Source organism: Aquarana catesbeiana, linkage group LG04, assembly GCF_042186555.1.
Source record: "Aquarana catesbeiana isolate 2022-GZ linkage group LG04, ASM4218655v1, whole genome shotgun sequence".
Classification (NCBI taxonomy): domain Eukaryota; kingdom Metazoa; phylum Chordata; class Amphibia; order Anura; family Ranidae; genus Aquarana; species Aquarana catesbeiana.
This window is the reverse complement of record NC_133327.1, coordinates 12,802,628-12,823,158: the sequence shown is the minus strand read 5'-3', so window position 1 is coordinate 12,823,158 and position 20,531 is coordinate 12,802,628. Positions and strand designations below refer to the sequence as shown.

General features: G+C 43.2%; 2 protein-coding genes across 8 annotated transcripts in view; one reads left to right on the top strand and one right to left on the bottom strand.

The window, feature by feature from the left end:
• INTS9 (integrator complex subunit 9) overlaps positions 1-8,440 on the bottom strand; it is a 90,877-nt gene extending 82,437 nt beyond the window's left edge. The window contains 2 exon segments of the mRNA XM_073624838.1: positions 901-1,028; positions 8,200-8,440. Coding sequence (XP_073480939.1) covers positions 901-1,028; positions 8,200-8,208 — 137 coding nt within the window. The 5' untranslated portion in view covers positions 8,209-8,440.
• Positions 8,441-8,450: 10 nt separating this feature from the next.
• HMBOX1 (homeobox containing 1) overlaps positions 8,451-20,531 on the top strand; it is a 213,199-nt gene continuing 201,118 nt past the window's right edge. For all 7 annotated transcript variants that reach the window (XM_073624841.1, XM_073624840.1, XM_073624839.1 and 4 more), the window contains exon 1: positions 8,451-8,837. The gene's annotated coding sequence lies outside the window, so the exon portion shown is untranslated. The remainder of the gene's footprint in view (positions 8,838-20,531) is intronic.

Here is a 20,531-nt window from a genome sequence, read left to right as displayed (position 1 = left end):
TAGCACCAAGTGGCCCTGAGATACGGGGCCCCAAATTAGTTTCGGAAAATGTCAAGCACTTTTCTGCAGCAGAGAATGACATTTTCCAAACCGACTTTGGGGCCCTGTACCTCAGGGCCACTTAGAGCTAGGAACCCCAGCTTTGGATATGTTGTAGTGCTACTTCCACTGGGTTTGCACACCAAATTGGGGTTCCTAGGACTAAGTGGCCCCGAGATACCGGGCCCCAAATTCGGTTCGGAAAATGTCATTCTCTGCTGCAGAAAAGTGCTTGACATTTTCCGAAACTAATTTGGGGCCCCATATCTCAGGGCCACTTGGTGCTAGGAACCCCAGAGATCTTGTAGTTCTAGTTCCACTGGGTTTGCACATCAAATTTGGGGTTCCTAGCACCAAGTGGCCCTGAGATACGGGGCCCCAAAGTCGGTTCGGAAAATGTCATTCTCTGCTGCAGAAAAGTGCTTGACTCCAGTATAAGCCGAGGGGGGCACTTTCAGCACAAAAAATATGTGCTGAAAAACTCGGCTTATACTCGAGTATATACGGTAAGTATTGTGTTTTGTCATTTTCATTCATGAAAGCGTTTTTTTTTTTTCCAAAAAGAATTTGTGTTTAAAAAAAAATTGCTGCGCAAATACCGTGTGACATGAATTGCAGCAATCACCATTTAATTCGCTAGGGCCTCTGCTTAAAAAAATATATAGAATGTTTGGGAATTCTTTTTAATTGTTGGAGAGGAATGTCAGAATTGGCCCGGTATGGAAGTAGTTAAGCTTGTCTGTGTTGCTTATTCCTGCTCATGGCATCAGCCTGTGCACAGTACCTGTGAGCCGGATATGAAATTTCAGCTGCTATGCAGAAAGGCCGCAGTTAGCCCCGCCCCCAGCCCTCGAGACGTACCTGTGCACCAGAGGCAGAGGGAGGAAGTTCAGGGCGGACGTCATGTCCAGACCGCAGTCCAGCATGATGGTGGTGGATTTGAACTTGAGGATGTTGCATGGCAGCGTGGGATGACCCGACAGGCAGTACTGAAAGAGAAGCCCAAGGAAAGTCATTTAATGTTCTGGACCAATAGAGACATCAAATATTAAACAGCAGTCCCTGAATAGCAGGAGAGGAGAAGAGGGCTGGGAGATTAGAGGAGATCACAAGAGCAATGACAGCTCCAAGCAAACACAGACTAATTGTGTCACCACAGGGGCCCGATTACCATCACACACTGACCCCCCGACACTGAGAGTAATACACAATCCTACCAATCAGGAACCGTAGTCACCTCTCACCTATAACAATTCCTCTCCTGTGTGTATCACTTATTGAAGCAGCCATTCCTCAGCCATGGTCCTGTGAAACACAGGGGGTCCTCCAGAGATGGTGAAGGTTCCTTATACAGGGAGAAGCAGTGCACTGATTTGATTTCCTACTGGATGGTGCCAGCTTAGTTCTGGGCCCCATGCCATTTTGCAGGAGGCACTACAGTGACCACCAATGTAATGGGGCATTCCTTCCCCTGACCAGCACTGTAAGATGACATCTCTCCTAATGACCACCTATTTAATGGGGGCACCTCTCCTAATAACTACCAATGTAATGGGGCAACACTCCTAATGACCACTAAAGTAAGGGGGCACCTCTCCTAATGACCACCAGTGTAAGGGGGCACCTCTCCTAAAGACTACCAATGTAAGTGGGCGCCTCTCCTAATGACTGCTAACGTAAGGGGGAACATCCCTTAATGACCACCAATATAAGGGACACCTCTCCTAAAGACTACCAATGTAAGGGGACACCTCTCCTGATGACTGCCAATGTAAGGGGAAACATCCCTTAATGACCACCAATGTAAGGGGGCACCTCTCCTAATGACCACCAATGTAATGGGGCACCTCTCCTAATGACCACCAATGTAATGGGGCACCTCTCCTAATGACCACCAATGTAATGGGGCACCTCTCCTAATGACCACCAATGTAATGGGGCACCTCTCCTAATGACCACCAATGTAAGGGGGCACCTCTCCTAATGACCACCAATGTAAGGGAGCACCTCTCCTAATGACCACCAATGTAAGGGGGCACCTCTCCTAATGACCACCAATGTAAGGGAGCACCTCTCCTAATGACCACCAATGTAAGGGGGCACCTCTCCTAAAGACTACCAATGTAAGGGGGCACCTCTTCTAATGACCACCAATGTAATGGGGCACCACTCCTAATGACCACTAAAGTAAGGGGGCACCTCTCCTAAAGACTACCAACAAAAGGGGGCACCTCTCCTAAAGACTGCCAATGTAAGGGGGTACCTCTCCTAATGACCACCAATGTAAGGGGGTACCTCTCCTAATGACTACCAATGTAATGGGGCACCTCTCCTAATGACCACCAATGTAATGGGGCACCTCTCCTAATGACCACCAATGTAATGGGGCACCTCTCCTAATGACCACCAATGTAAGGGGGCACCTCTTCTAATGACCACCAATGTAAGGGGGCACCTCTCCTAATGACTACCAATGTAAGGGGGCACCTCTCCTAATGACTGCCAATGTAAGAGGAAACATCCCTTAATGACCACCAATGTAAGGGGGCACCTCTCCTAATGACCACCAATGTAATGGGGCACCTCTCCTAATGACCACCAATGTAATGGGGCACCTCTCCTAATGACCACCAATGTAAGGGGGCACCTCTCCTAATGACCACCAACGTAAGGGGGCACCTCTCCTAAAGACTGCCAATGTAAGGGGGTACCTCTCCTAAAGACTACCAACAAAAGGGGGTACCTCTCCTAATGACTACCAATGTAAGGGGGGCACCTCTCCTAATGACCACCAATGTAAGGGGGGCACCTCTCCTAATCACCACCAATGTAAGGGGGTACCTCTCCTAATGACTACCAATGTAAGGGGGCACCTCTCCTAATGACCACCAATGTAAGGGAGCACCTCTCCTAATGACCACCAATGTAAGGGGGCACCTCTCCTAATGACCACCAATGTAAGGGAGCACCTCTCCTAATGACCACCAATGTAAGGGAGCACCTCTCCTAATGACCACCAATGTAAGGGGGCATCTCTCCTAATGACCACCAAAGTAGAGGGGCACCTCTCCTAAAGACTACAGATGTAACGGGACGCCTCTCCTAATGACTACCGATGTAACGGGACGCCTCTCCTAATGACTACCAATGTAAGGGGGAACATCCCCTAATGACACTTTCTGGAAACCAGTGACATTAATACAGTGATCAGTGCTAATACTATATACTGTCACTGTGCTAATGATACTGGCTGGGAAGGGTTAACATCTAGGATGATCAAAGGGTTAAATGTGTGCCTAACAGTGCTTGGTGCATTTACTGTGTGCGGTTTTAACTAAGGAATGTGCTTCGCAGGGAAACAAAACATGGCACCTCCCTGCTTACATTCACAGAGCTCTGTCCTATCAGCCTCCTCGCCGATCAGCGGGTGCCAGTGGACAATCAATGGCCGAGATCCGCTGATTGGCTCGGCCCCTACACCCAGGAGTGCTGGATCATGTATCTAGTACGTGAATCCAGTGCAGGAGAGCCGCTCTGCCTCCATATTCCCACGTGAGGGGGTCGGCAAGAGGTTAAAATGACACTAAAAATGATGATTCTGGTACAAAGCATTACAATGTCATTTACAAATGAAATAAAGTTTTTTTTTTTATTTTTCTAATTTTGCATTTATTTAAATGGGAAATGTGTCATGATTTCCCAGGAGTCAGTGGGCAGCACTGTGAGCAAAAATCGCGTTATTTCCCGACAGGAAATGACGCGGTTTAAGGCGGTTGCCCATAACAACGGGGCGGGATCTTCCTCCGTCTCCGCCCGTTGTTATAGCAACTTTCTAAACAATCGGCGCTATGGCCTGCCGGAGCATCGCGCACGCGCGATGATCGAGAGGTGCGCGCTGGTTACCCAGAATGCACCTCTCCATCGGTAATCCAGGAAGAGATTGGGCTTCACATGCCCACAATTATCATGGCAACGGCAAGAAGAGGATTTTATTAATAGTGAGTATAAGAAAAAAAAAAAAAAAAAGATATCATTCAGACCCACTAGCAAACATTTATAAACTTTATTTGTGTAATTAACCACTTAAGGACCAGCCTCGTTTTGGATTTTAGGTGTTTACATGTTTAAAACAGGTTTTTTTTTGCTAGAAAATTACTTAGAACCCCCAAACATTATATATTGTTTTTTTTCTAACACCCTAGAGAATACAATGGCAGTCAATGCAATACTTTTTTTTTGCACCGTATTTGCGCAGAGGTCTTATAAGCGCACTTTTTTTTGGAAAAAATTCACTTTTTTGAATAAAAAAATAAGACAACAGTAAAGTTAGCCCAATTTTTTTTTTTTATATTGTGAAATATAATGTTATGCCAAGTAAATTGATACCCAACATGTCACGCTTCAAAATTGCGCCCACTTGTGAAATGGCGTCAAACTTTTTACTCTCAAAAATCTCCATAGGCGACGTTTAAAAAAATTCTACAGGTTGCACGTTCTGAGTTACAGAGGAGGTCTAGGGCTAGAATTATGGTTCTCGCTCTACCGATCGCGGCGATAACTCACATGTGTGGTTTGACCACCGTTTTCATATGCGGGCGCTACTCGCGTATGTGTTCGCTTCTGCGCGCGAGCTCGTCGGGGCGGGGTTTTTAAAAAAAGAAAAAATTATTATTTTTATTATTTATTTTACATGATTTTATTTATTTTTACACAGTTAAAAAAAAAAATGTGTCACTTTTATTCCTATTACAAGGAATGTAAACACCCCTTGTAATAGAAAAAAAGCATGACAGGACCTCTTAAAAATGAGATCTGGGGTCAAAAAGACCTCAGACCTCATATTTACACTAAAATGCAATAAAAAAAAAAAAAAAAAGTCATTTAAAAAAATGTGCCTTTGAGACGTATGGGCGGAAGTGACGTTTTGACGCCGCTTCCGCCCAGCAGTGTCATGGAGACGAGTGGGCGCCATCTTAGCCTCACTTGTCTCCAGGCACAGCACGGAGAAGAACGCGATCGCCTCCGCCGCTAACGACGGCTTCGGTAAGCGGTGGAGGGCACCGGATCGCGGCAGAAGGGGGGGCCCCTCTCCCACCACCGATAAAAGTGATGTCGCGGCGAAACCGCCGCAGAGACCACTTTTATCTTAAAGCCGACCGCCGCACGAAGACGGGGATACCGGGGTTATGGCAGCTAGCTGCTGCCATAACAACGATATCCGCCGCCAAAGGTTGGACGTACATCGGCGCGCGGCGGTCGGCAAGTGGTTAAAGCATTATTATGGGATGCCAAAAAAAAATATCTGTGGCCAGAACTCAACTTTAATAAAATAGAAACAAAAAAAAAAAAAAAAAAATCAGCAGGAAAATAGTTGAAGAGAGAAGGAGAATAACGAGTTAATTAGTGCCGATTAGAAGAGTTAAAAAGGGGTTAAACAAAGGAATATAAATATAAATATATATATATATATATATATATATATATATATATATATATATATATATATATATATATATGTATATATATAAAAACGTGTAAGGTTGATATCATCTGCAGATCAGAGTTTATCCCTTTGCTCTACAGATGAATGAACAGAACGATACAAATGTAATATGTTACTTTGTATCTTTGTATAATCAGCCTTGAGCAGTGTTTATAAACACGGAGTCACGCTGCTTTTATGACAACTACTGACTTATGCTGTTGGCTGTGATTAATCAAACCTATATTATAATGGGGGGTGTTCTGGAAGCAGGGCAGGCAGAGAGACTGGATGTGCTACGTAGGTCGTGTGTACAATGATGACTTTTTTTTGGGGGGGGGGGCATGTGTAGCATGCCCAAAGTCTGCAACTAGTTAACCACATCAATACCGGACACCCCCCACCCCCCCTTTCCTGCCCAGGCCCATTTTCAGCGCTGTCGTACTTTGAATGACAATTGCGCCATCATGCAACATTGTACTCATATGAAATTTTTTTTTTTTTTTTTCCCACACAAACTGAGTTTTCTTTTGGTGGTATTTAATCACCACTGGGGGGTGTTTCTTTTTTAAAATTTTTGCTAAACAAATGAAAATAAAAAGACCAAAAATGTTGAAAAATAAAAAGAAAATAAATAAAGAATTTTTTCTTAGTTTCGGTTATAAAATTTGGCAATTAAGTAAATGTTCTCCTTCACTGATGTGTGGGCACTGAGGGGGTGGCACTAATATGCAGCACTGATGGGCAGCCTTTATGGGCACTGACAGGTGGAAGCGATATGCAGCACTTATGGGCACGGATGAGCAGCCTTTATGGGCACTGATATGCAGCACTGATGGGCACTGACAGGTGGAAGTGATATGCAGCACTGATCAGGTGGCACTAATATGCAGCACGGATGGGCAGCCTTCATGAGCACTGATGAGGAGGCACGAATATGCAGCCTTTATATGGGCACTGACAGGTGGAATCGATATTCAGCACTTATGGGCACTGATGAGCAGCCTTTATAGATACTGTTATGCAGCAATGATAGGTACTGATGGACAGCCTTTATGGGCACTGATGAGGCACAAATATGCAGCACTGATGAGCAGCCTTTATGGGCACTGACAGGTTGGAAGTGATACGCAGCACTGATGAGGTGGCACTAATTTGCAGCACTGATGGGTACAGATGGGCAGCCTTTATGGGCACTGACATGACAGGTGGAAGTGATATGCAACCCTTATGGGCACTAATATGCAGCACTAATGGGTACTGACAGGTGGAAGTGATATGCAGCACTGATGAGGTGGCTCTAATATGCAGCATTGATGGGTATGGATGAGGAGGCACGAATACACAGCACTGATGGGCAGCCTTTATGGGCACTGACAGGTGGAAGCGGTATGCAGCCCTTATGGGAACTGATATGCAGCACTGATGGGCACTAATGAGGAGGCACAAATATGCAGCACTAATGGGCAGCCTTTATGGGCACGGACAGGTGGAAGTGATATGCAGCCCCTATGGGCACTGATATGCAGCGTTTATGGGCACAGATGGTTACTGACAGGTGGAAGTGATATGCAGCACTGATGAGGTGGCACTAATATGCAGCATTGATGGGTATGGATGAGGAGGCACGAATACGCAGCACTGATGAGCAGCCTTTATGGGCACTGATGAGGAGGCACAAATGTGCAGCACTGATGGGCAGCCTTTATGGGCACCGATGGTTACTGACAGGTGGAAGTGATACACAACACTGATGAGGTGGCACTAATATGCAGCACTGATGGGTACGGATGGGCAGCCTTTATGGGCACTGACAGGTGGAAGTGATATGCAGCCCTTATGGGCACTGATGAGGAGGCATGAATATGCAGCACCGGTGGGCAGCCTCTATGGGCACTGACTGACTGCATGAACCCTCGGCGGACCTGGTGGTCCGGCCAGTAAGTCTGTTGTTTTTCAGCAGAACATGCAGTCCTGCACATGTGTCAGTTTACAGGAATGAGACAAACCATTTACCCCCGACAGGGGTGCTTAATACAAATGATCACCTTTCATTTATATGAAAACCTTTATCCCAAAAGGAAGAAAAGGATTTTTACTGTAACTGATTATAAAGTGTTAGCTGGAAGGGGGTTTGGCTTCAACTTGTTAGTGTATCTAAATCTGCCAGTACACCTAACACTCCCCTCCCCTCCTAGACTGACAATGCTGCTGCCTGCTGTGCCTCCTGTGCTCATTCCTCCAGAGTGTGTGTGTGTGTGTGTGTGGGGGGGGGGGCTGTAATACAGGAGGTGTGTTATTGGTTAGATCATCAGATGAAAAGAGAGGGAGGGGGGGAGCCTGAAAAAAAGAAAACAAATGCAGCCACCACATCTAATGATTGTTAAGCTGCAATATATTACGTTTTTGGTTTAACATTGCTGTAAATAGAGTGAGTCTCAGCAGGCTGTGGGGTGGGGGTGGGGTGCTCTCTCTATGTCACATGTGTCACTGTGTGGAGTCCCCCTTTAAATAGTGAACATCATGTGGACAGACAGACAGAAGGCTGCAGATAACAATAGGTGGAGTGTGATGTGAATGTTGTATACAGATAATGAGGACATAGATGAGGGGATGGGGACCAGGGACATTCGCCCCTCTCACTAACAGAACATTCGCCCATAAACTGATCGACTCACCAGCTTCATCTTCCCCTCGCACCTCCAGTACCGGTTCACTTCCGGGAGGGGCGCACGGCACGACGGGACTGGTAGTCCGCGCCGCCGCCAGACGTCACTTCCGCTCCAGACACGCTCCAAGCGTGCGAAGAAGGCGTGTCCCGCCGAGTCTGACCCGCCAGGAGAGGGGGGCGTGTCCCGCCCTGTCTGTCCCGCGAGCGGCTGCGCCCCGCCTCCCTCCAGCCTGTTAGAGGCCAGGAGCTCGGCCCCGCCTCCCCCCCGGCGATGCCCCGCCCAGTCTGCCCGCGCTGCCCTCTGGGAGATGTAGTCCCGGCCCCTCACTCCCCGGGGAGCAGCCGGCGGTGTCGGGAACTACAACTCCCAGAGTTCCCCCCGCGGGGCCGCTCGGCCAGTCTGTGTGTGTGTGTGAGTGTGTGTGTGTGTGAGAGAGAGAGAGTGTTGAGGTTGGGGGGGGTGGTGGTGGAAGGTGCGCGGTGCTGAGTGTCAACATGGCGGCCGGGAGACAGACAAAGACGAGTCAGGCGGCTGGGATGTGAGCGGCGGGGGGGAGCGCTGAGGAGCGACGGCGGACTTCATCATCACCACCACCCCGGAGAGAGAGAGGGCCCGCCGCCGGGCTGTACACCGCTACTGTACAGGTGAGCGACATCCTCCACCTCCCTCCTCCTGTCATATAATCACACAACTTCACCTCACCGTCACCATGGAGACCCCACAAGACAGGTCACCCCCCCCCCCTCCCCCCACAGACTGTAATCATCAATAATAATAATAATAGAAATATCATCTATACTGTGTCTATAGAGGGGACCCCCCCATTATCATCAATATAGAGAACATCATCCCTACTAATATAACTGATATTTATTATTATTATCACTGGTAACATTAGTATTTTATAAAGTCTCTTCACTACACGTCTCCTCCAATCACACTTCCCCCCCATCATCATCATCATCATCATCATTATTATTATGACTCTGGCAGTGATGTGTCCAGACATACTGATATCATCACTACTACTCCCATCATCACTTCTGCAGTTTAGTTCTTTATCACTTGTTTCTTGTTATTATTATTATTGTTAATGTTTTCATTTTTATAATATTATCACACCATCAGGAAAAAAAATATATCTATAGATATATATATATATATCATTTGCACTTAATATTATTATTATTATTATTATTTTTAATTGACATTATTATTATTTATTATTATGAAGTCTGTGTTGGCTGTGTGTCTGACCATGCTGACACTAGTACTGCTGTTATTATTGGACCATCATCTGGAATTGAAAGTACACAGACCAATCACACCTACTATTACTAATATTTGTTAAATGTTTTAATCAAAGCTTTATTATTATTATTATTATTATTATTATTCCAGTATTATAATATCTTAGCTAGTTGTGTGTCTGACCATCCTCTCACTATTACTGTTCTTATTTTATATAAGTATTTACTATACTTATAAGAATTTATAACACACAACTTGTCAGTACTAATAATACCAGCAGTGTTACTATCGGTACTTCCACACACATCACTGCCAGAGTCCTAATACTAATACTACAACTCTGCTAGTGATGTTTCCAGACATAACAATATCACTACTACACGTAATAAGAAGATGAATAATAAGAATATGTAGTAGTGATATTGTTATGTCTGGAAAAATCACTGCCAGCAAAGTTGTATTATTTTTATTATTATTATTTGTAGTCCTGATATTGTTATGTCTGGAAACGTCACTAGCAAGTTTGTAATAATAATAATAATAATAATAATACAACTCTGCTAGTGATGTTTCCAGACAATATCAGTACTACATAATAATAATAATAATAATAATAATAATAATAATGCAGTACTGATATTGGTATGTCTGAAACTTCAATAGCAGAGTAATAATAATAATAATATGTAGTACTGTTATTGTCTGGAAACATCACTAGCAGAGTTGTATTATTATTATTATTACTCTGCTATTGAAGTTTCAGACATACCAATATCAGTACTGCATTATTATTATTATTATTATTTAGTTCTGATATTGTTATGTCTGGAAACATCACTAGCAGAGTTGTATTAATATTATTATTATTATTATTATTAATAATAATAATACAACTCTGCTAGTGATGTTTCCAGACATAACAATATCAGAACTACATAATAATAATAATAATATTACTTTGCTAGTGATTTTTCAGAAATACCAGTATCAGTACTATATTATTATTATTATTATTATTATTATTATTATTTATGTAGTACTGATATTGGTATTTCTGAAACATCACTAGCAAAGTTATTATAATAATAATAATATTATAATAATACAACTCTGCTGGCAGTGATGTTTCCAAACATAATATCACTACTACATATTCTTATTATTCATCTTCTCATTATGTGTAGTAGTGATAGTGTTATGTCTGGAAACATCACTGCCAGAGTTTTTTATTCTTGATAATAATACAACTACGGCAGTGATTTTTCCAGACATAACAATATCACTACTACACATAATGAGAAGAATAATAAGAATATGTAGTAGTGATCTTGTTATGTTTGGAAACATCACTGCCAGAGTTATTATTTATTATTATCAATAATAACTCTGGCACTGATGTTTCCAAACATAATAATATCACTACTACACCTAATAATAATAATGACTCTGCCAGTGATGTGTCTGGATGTCACTGACTTTAATACTGCTGGTATTATTACTACTGCCAAGTTGTGTGTTAGAAGGTGCTGACTTCAGTATAGTGATGATGATGATGATTGTGTGAAGTCGGTCCCATTACTCTCTGCATTCTTTGTATCTCTAATGATATTACTACACTATTGTTACTACTCTGTCATCCGTGTGCTTGGAAACTCTGGACTTTTAACTGCCATCATGATTGTTCTTACTATTATCAGGACTCTGCCAGTGATGTGTCTGGAGGTGGTGACATTAATACTACAACCGGTATGGGTAGTATTAATATAAAGGCTGACAGTTGTGTTTTAGGACATGCTGACTTTAGTAGTGTTACTATTAGTTTGGTAGTAATAGTGATAATAATAATATTGTGTTTCTGGAGGTCCTGACATTACTGCGGTTAATACTCTGAATAATAGTACTACAAAGACTGCCAATTGTGTGTTGGGGGAGCTCACTTCAGTATCATTATTATTACTATTAATCTGCTAACTGTGTCTGCAGGTACTGACTTTAGTGTTATTATTATTAATGATGACTGTGCTGTGTGAAGTTGGTCCCATTACACTCGGCCTTCTCTGTATCTTATTGATATTATTACACTATTGTTACTTTAGTATAACACTCTGCCAGCTGTGTGCTTGGGAACTCTGGACTTTTTTTTTTTTTTCTTTACTGTTGTTTTTTTTTTGCAACATTGTTGTTGTTATCATTGATATTGTTAGTATTATTGGTGATGCTGTTATCATTGCTATGATTGGTGTTTGTGGTGTAGTTGGTGGTGTTTGCAGTAGTGTTTTTTTTTTTTTTTGTTTTTGTTTTTTTTTTTTTTGTTTTTTTTTTCTTCTAAAGTCTCTTCCGTGTGTGTTGGAGGTGCTGACATTGATATCACAGTTTTTATAGTTCTGTTATTATACAGGATTTATGTATAGTGTCAGCAGTGCGCACCACACAACTAATCGTTTGTTATCATTATTATTCGTTTTTGTTATTACTATTATGCCAATATTATGCTGATATATTATCGTTATTATAAAGCTGATTATGGTATAGACTCTGCTGGGTACTGACATCTCTTATTACTCCCATTGTACTGATTTGTATGTTAATATTATATGTTATTATTATTATATAGCCGTCTCTGCCAGCTGTGTGTTTGCATGTGCTGACATTGCTATCACTGTTCTGGTAATGAGTATTATAATGAAGGATGTCATTGTATGGACGGTGGAAGTGATGACTGGTGGTCATATTATATTGGTGATAATACTTTTGCCTTGCACCTCCTTCCCTATGGCCATCACACTTCATTCCTGAGGATCTGACTGCTCTTGATAACCTTCTACTAATACTGCTATTATTAATGCTGGGGGGTGTCCCTGTGCCATGCATAGTTAGGTGTATGGACTACTATACCATGTTCCTTTTAGATTTACCTTCAATTATGGTAGTGCAAGGGCCCACCTGATTGTATACCAACTGAAAGCGTAGTTTTAGGTGTGACCTCCTATTATATGGTTTTTGGTAAATCTAAAGGACAGTTTGTATAATGTATGGGCCAGCCTAAGTCCCCTTTCACACTGAGGAGCTTCTAAACGGCCAGTTAATGGAAATAGTTTTTCGTGAGCTTTTCGGGCGCTTTTTTTTTTTTTTTAGCATAAAAGCGCCTCAGTGTGAAAGGGGTCTAATGGAAATATTAAGGGCCCTTTCACACTGGGGCGGTTTACAGGCGCTATTGCGCTAATAATAGCGCCTGCAAACCGACCCCAAACAGCCGCTGCTGTCTCTCCATGTGTGAAAGCCCCGAGGGCTTTCACACTGGAGCGGTGCGCTAGCAGGACGGTAAAAAAAGTCCTGCTAGCAGCATCTTCGGAGCGGTGAAGGAGCGGAGAGTATACACCGCTCCTTCACCGCTCCTGCCTATTGAAATCAATGGGACAGCGCGGCTATACCGCTGGCAAACCGCCTCGCGGTGGTTTTTAACCCTTTCTCGGCCGCTAGCGGGGGGGGGGGAAATCGTCCCGCTTGTGGCCGAATACCGACGTTACGGCGCCGCTTACAATATCGGCGCTTTACCGCCGACGCCGCCCCAGTGTGAAAGGGCCTGAAGGGGAGTTTTTTTTTCACCGCCCTGCCCAGCCCACTGTGAAAGCATTCATTGATATTATTGGAATTAAGTTTTCGTGAGCTTCTCAGGCGCTTTTTTTTTTTTTTTTTTTTTTTTTTGTGTGAAAGGGGGTCTAAAGCCTTCGTACACACGATCGGATTGTTGGCCAACAAGAGCGTCAGACTTTTTTTTTTTTTGTCCAAAGGGCGCGTGTCGGGAACTTGTCTTGCATGCTAACGGCACACAATTGTCCACCAACAAACACGAACGGAGTGGCGTACTACGTGGAATTTCAGCTTTTGGGCACCTTCCGCCAATGTCGTGTTTTGGTGAGTGTTGATTCCGAGCATGCGTGTTTGTACTTTTGTGTGACAGACTTGTGTACAGACGATAGGAAAATCTGACAACAGACCATTGTCCGCCGAAAATTTACTAGCCTGCCATCCAACATTTGTCGGCGGAAAGTTGGACAACAATTGTCTGAAGGAGCGTACTAACGGTCGGATTTTAGACAGTCTGTCATCGCACAATCCCCTGCCGAAAATCCGATCGCGTGTACGAGGCTTTAGGAGTAAGGGCTGATGTCTCCAGAGTGAGAGCCCTTATGTTGTTGTCATTATTAGGATCTCTGGTCTGGGTATTATTATTATTATTAACCACTTCAATACAGGGCACTTATACACATTCCTGCCCAGACCAATTTTCAGCTTTCAGTGCTGTCGCAGTTTGAATGACAATTACGCGGTCATCCATCACTGTAACCAAACTAAATTTTTATCATTTTTTTTCCACAAATGGAGCTTTCTTTTGGTGGTATTTGATTACCTCTGCGGTTTTTATTTTTTACTAAACAAATTAAAAAAAGACCAAAAATTTAGAAAAAAAGAAAAGTTTTGCTTTGTGTTTCTGTTAAAAAATTTAGTAAATAAGTAAGTTTTCTCTTTCACTGACGGGCACTGATAAGGCGGCACCGATGAGGTGGCACCAATGAGCGGGCACTGACATGCAGCACTGATGGGCATTGATAGGCGGCACTGTTGGCCACTCATGGGTGGCACTGATGGGCACTGATAAGCGACACTTATGAGCACTGAAAGGCTGCAAAGATGGGTTCGTATGGGCGGCACTGCTACGTGGCACTGATAGGCGGCATTGCTATCCTGCAGAGATAGGCATCCCTGATGGCAGTGGTAGGCATTGTGAGTGGGCACTGATTGGCAGCTGCCTGGGCTCAGATTAGTATTTCCCTGGGGGTCTAGGAGGCATACCTGGCGGTCCAGTGTGGATGGCTTCCCTGGTGGTCCTGGGCGGCTTCCCTGGTGGTCCTGGGTGGGATCCAGGGGGGGGGCTGTGCTGATAAACAATCAGCACAGACCTCCCCCTGTCAGGAGAGCAGCCGATCGGCTCTCCTCTCCTCGCGTCTGTCAGACACGAGTGAGGAAAACCGATCACCGGCTCTTCCAATTTACATCGTGATCAGCCATGATTGGACACGGCTGATCACGTGGTAAAGAGTCTCCGTCAGAGAATCTTTACCTAGATCAGTGTTGTGGGGTGTCATACTGACACCCCGCAGCAATGATCGCCACGATGCACGCCCCCGGGTGCGCGCAGCGGCTCAATATTCTGTGGACGTCATATGACGTCCAGTCAGGCTATTGAAACCACTTTGCCGCCATCATTCTGCTATATGGCGGGCGGCAAGTGGTTAATAATAATATTATTATACAGTATTTATATAGCGCCAACAGTTTGCACAGCGCTTTACAACATTAGGGCAGACAGTACACTTACTTACAATACAAGACAGGGGGAATCAGCGGGCCCTGCTCGTTAGATCTTACAATCTAGGAGGTTCAGGTATTATGGAGGTATTAAGCTGGCCATATACCCTACAATTTTTCTTATACAATTTTCTTTTAGATTTACCTTCAGCTATGTCGTGTAAGAGCCTGCCTGATTGCATACAAATTGAAAGTGTTGAGGTTTGACCTCCTATTATTATATGGTTTTGGTAAATCTAAAGGAGAGTTGTATGAGAAAAATGGTATAATGTATGGCCAGCCTTTAGGAGTGTATTCCGACGTCCTTCACATAAGATCCCATACACACTATTAGATTTTCTGCAGATTTTTGTACTTCAGATTTACCAAAACCATATAATATGAGGTCAAGCCTTAAGGTCAGGTTTCCACTATTGCGACCTGAAAGTCGAGCGATTTTTTTTTTTTTTTTTTTGCCGCGATTTTGATGCGACTGGAAACAATGCCTCTGTATTCTTGAGGTCTATGGACCTCAAGTCTCAACAAAGTAGTACCAAAGGAGTTCAGGGACTACTTTGAAGTCGCACCGATATGAACGGTACTCATTGGAAATCATGGGGGAACGACTTGTCATGCGACTTTGCAGTCCCAAGTCGCATGATAAGTCGCACAAGTGGAAACCTAAGCCTAAGCGTTTCAGTTTGTTCGGCCCTTGCACTACATGGGTTTTGGTAAATCTCAAGACAAAAATCTGCAGAAAAATCTAATGGTGTGTGTGTGTCTATGGGGCTTAACTCTTCATAGTTATGATGAGAATCGTACTTTGTTGTTACTACTCATTATTTGGGAAAACTTACCTCTTGATTCCTCTATTGATCTCCTATCTTATCCACGCTATATTGCCAAAAGTATTGGGACGCCGGCCTTTACATGAACTTTTAATGGCATCCCAGTCTTAAGTCTCGGACGTCGATCTTTGTGGCATGCTAGTATCATGTCGAAAGTGAAGAAGGTTACTGACAATACGAAAATTTTCATACAACAGAATACGCTGTCAGAAGTGACGTCACGTGTTTGAATAGTTCTGTATGTCTTTTTTTTTTTTTTTTTTTTTTTTTTTTTAGTTTCTGAGCATGCGTAGTGTGGCTCTTTAGGATTTTTTTTTTTTTTTCTTATGAAAACCGTACTAATGAAACGAAAATTGGATGTTGAGTTCACATCCGACAAAAATTTGTAAAATGAGTTTTAGTCGACTAAAACATAGGACTTTTTAGTCGACTAAAATCATCTGGACGTTTAGTCGACTAAATACGACTAAAACAATTGCAGAAGACTAAAATGGGACTAAAACTAAAATGCCATTTTAGTCCTAAGACTAAAACTAAATTGAAATTTGCTGCCAAACTCAACACTGCCCCAAACTCGCTCATCCATGTCTTTATGGACCTTGCTTTGTGCTCTGGTGCTCAGTCACGTTGGAACAGGAAGGGGCCATCCCCAAACTGTTCCCACAAAGTTGGGAGCATGAAATTGTCCAAAATGTCTTGGTATGGTGACACCTTAAGAGTTCCTTTAACTGGAACTAAGAGGCTGAGCCCTGAAAAACAACCCCACATCATAATCAAACCCTCCACCAAATAATTTGTGACCAGTACACAAAGCAAGGTCCATTATAGACATGGATGAGTGAGTTTGGGGTGGAGGAACTTGACTGCCCTGCACAGAGTCCTGACCTCAACCCGATAGAACACTTTGGAGATGAATTAGAGCGGAGACTGCGAGCCAGGCCTTCTCATCCAACATCAGTGCCTGACCTCACAAATGCACTTCTGGAAGAATAGTCAAACATCCCCCGAATGGGTCAAAGAGATTGCCAGGGACCACATCTGGTCTACGGCCAGCTCCATGGTAAACCGCTGCTACAAGGTTCATTCTCCAGCCTCCCCAATGGCACCGGAGGGTGGCAAAGGGGGGGGATGGGGTGGGGTGTTTGGGATGTCACCTCCCGCTGCCTGTGAAAGCAATCAACCCACTACGATGACTTTTACATTGCAGGGAATCGCCGGCTGAACAAAAAGATATCTGGATGAGGCCTGTAGCTGCACCCATCATATCCAGATATTTCCACTCAAAGTGCTGGACGTCAGATGACGTCTACATATGGGGGGGGGGGTTAAAAAAAAAAGCTATAAAACAAATCTAATGCAGGCCATGCATGGATCGAATTCCAAACAGATTTTCTTTCCAAAATCAGAGATTTCGTGTGTTTTGTGATCCGATGGTGCCACCGGCGATTTTAAAATTCGACCAGCCAAAGCCTTCAATTACCCCTTAATGTTATAATATTCTATGTTTATGTGTTCATTCTTTTATAAAATCTTTTCTCATTTTAGTGAAACCCTCTTGTGTATTTACTGAAACCTGAATGTGTCCTGAAGAAGTTCTATACGAAACGCGTAGACACATCGGGGCCTGTATCATTTGTATTATATGTATTTATATTGAATAAAATTGATTGTATTGTTATTTTGATCATGCTTTCTCAGGTTTGTTGTGCCTCTAAAGTCCGCTCAGGAGGTCCTTGTTGAGCCCCCTTCTCTTTTCTTATGACATACAATTTATACGGATGTGGCCATAGGAGTGTACCTTTTTTTTTTTTCTCTTTTTTTTTACCCCTTAATGTTGCTACAGAAGAAAAAAAAAAAAAAAAATTTGTTGCCCGGGAATCTTCTTTCCAGGTCACAGCTCATGTGCCTTTTCTTTTTTGCGATTTATATATTTCTCCCTCGATTTACGATTCTCCCAATCACTGATTAGAAAATCCATTCCTTTTTCAACCATGTATATGTAAAGCGCTGCGTAAATTGATGGCACTATATAAGTAACTGAAATAAAATAATAAAAAAAGAAAAAAAAAAATTCCAACATGCCCCGATCACTCAAATTCGATGGTCACACGGAAATTCGCAGCCCCCCCCCCCCCCCAACTAATGGTGCGTAATTCAAATGAAAAATTCTTAGTTACGATTTTCAAAAGAAAGTTCATTTGGAATTCCACCCATATATGGCCGGCTTTAGTGTCTATAAAAAGAGGACAAAAAAAAAAAAAACACAAGAAAAAAAAAATAAAAATAAAGCGTATAAGATGCATTTATAAATGAAGTACAGTACTGAGAAGCTGTTAGTACTCCACGACAGCCTGTGTGAGCGCCATATGACAAATGAACACATATCTGGAAAGGACCGTATCCATAGATCTGCTCTTCGGTTGTCAGTGAGCAGACGATCACTAATGAGAGAATAAATATATATCCAAGAGACAGGATGCCAAATATAACCCTGAAGAAGAATCGGCTCTCAATCTCCCATTCGGATTACTGCGCACTTTCCGACATGATCAGAAATAGATCGGCAGATAGAAAAGTATACAGGAGAGACTTCACTATTCTGGAACATGGCAGGGTGAGGAACGCCACGCATCCTGCCCCCCCCCCCCCCCCCCCGCAATCAATACTAACCTCCTAGACCAGGGGGGTCTCAAAACTGGCGGCCCTCCAGCTGTTGCAGAACTACAAGTCCCATGAGGCATTGCAAGGCTGACTGTTGCAAGCATGACTCCCACAGGCAAGAGGCATGATGGGACTTGTAGTTCCGCAACAGCTGGAGGCCCCTGTCCTAGACTAGAAGAGTTAAGCTGGCTGTACATTATAGAATTTTCTTGTTCAATCTGCTTTTGATTTATTGTTATTATTATTATTTAAGGTACTTATATAGCGCTGTCAATTTACACATACATTGTACATTCACATCGGTTACCTTCAACTATGTAGTGCACAAAAATCTATGTAGGAATAGAGAAGAGGGATTATAGCGGTGCCAGAAAATATTACCATTACAAAAAATACATAAAAAGTTTAATTTTGTTTAATGTAAAGATAAAAACAAGACAATAGTATATTTTATGTACATACATGGGTGTGCAGACAAGAAAAAAACAAGGGGATATATACATTCGAGACAAGCCCAAGATGTTAAGGCCCCTTTCACACGATCGGACCGTTCAGGTCCACCTGTCAGTTTTGACGGCGGACCTGAATGGGCGCTCCATGTTAGCCTATGGAGCGTCGGATGTCAGCGGAGACATGTCCGCTGACATCCGACCCCGTCCGATCCGCTAAAAGCAGACGGATGGCTCTACGTCCAGGTCCGTCGCTATCGGATCGGGTGAGATCTGACGAAAACGGACACGCTGTCCGTTTTCGTCCGATCCCTCCATAGGCGGCAGCGGCGCCTGACAAGCCCCTCCCCGCTCAGTGAGCAGAGAGGGACCTGTCATCCGCCGGCTCAGCGGAGATCAACGGACAGATCTCCCGCTGAGCCGGCGGACCGAGGCGGGCTCCGTAGAAACGGAGTCCGCCTCGTGTGAAAGGGGCCTAAGAGGCCAATCTATGTTACAGGTAATAAGTTCCTACATGTTTCACCAAGACGTTGGCTTCTTCAGGGAAAATTATGTTAATCTGTACAAAATGTAGATTCTAGACAAAAAAGCAAAAAAAAAAGCAAAAAACAAAAAAAAATATACATATTCATCGTAATTAACATATAAAGGCATATTTTTGTATTTAAAAAAAAACTGGAAGCATGGCTCATATACCCCACACAATCCCAGTACCTACCCCGTTATCTCCAATGGTGGGGTTTATCAGTCATGGGGAGCCATTCATAACCATGCCATGCTTCCAGTTTTTTTTTTTTTTTTTTAAATACAAAAATATGCCTTTATATATGTTAATGTTAATTATGATTAATATGTATATTTTTTGTCTTTTTTTTTTTTTTATTTTTTGTCTAGAATCAGCATTTTGTACTTTTTGATTTTAACCTGTACAATGTAGATTCTAGACAAAAAAGCAAAAAAAAAACACAAAAAGAACAAAAAAAATATATACATATTAATCGCAATTACCATATATAAAGGCATATTTTTGTATTTTTTATAAAAAAAACTGGATGCATGGCATGGCTATGAATGGCTCCCCATGACTGATAAACCCCACCATTGGAGAGAACTGGGTAGGTACTGGGATTGTGTGGGGTTTATCAGTCATGGCGAGCCATTCATAGCCATGCCATGCTTCCATGTTTTTTTTTATAAAAAATAAATGGGTAGCGCTTAGAGGAGAGATGTGGGCACTTATAGACCCCGGATCTCTCTATAAAGAGGACCTGTCATACCTTATTCCTATTACAAGGGATGTTTACGTTAATAGGAATGAAAGTGATCAAAAATGAAAGGGAAAGTGTAAAAATAACTAAAGGGGTTGTAAAGTCAGAAGCTTTTTTTTTATCTTAACGCTTTTTATACGTTAAGATAAAAAGCGTTCTGTGTGCAGCAGCCCCCCAATTCCTACCTGAGGTCCCTCTCTGTCCAGCAATGTCCACGAGTGTCTCGGCCGCCTGAGACTCTCCCTTCTGATTTGGCTGAGACACAGCAGTGGCGGCATTGGCTCCGCTGTCGTCCATCAAAGTCAGTCAGCCAATCAGGGGAGAGAGAGAGAGAGAGAGAGAGAGAGAGAGAGAGAGAGAGAGAGAGAGAGAGAGAGAGAGAGAGAGGAGAGAGAGAGAGAGAGAGAGAGAGAGAGAGAGAGAGAGAGAGAGAGAGAGAGAGAGAGAGAGAGAGAGAGAGAGAGAGAGAGAGAGAGAGAGAGGGGGGGCGGCGGGGCGGCGGCTGGGCCGGG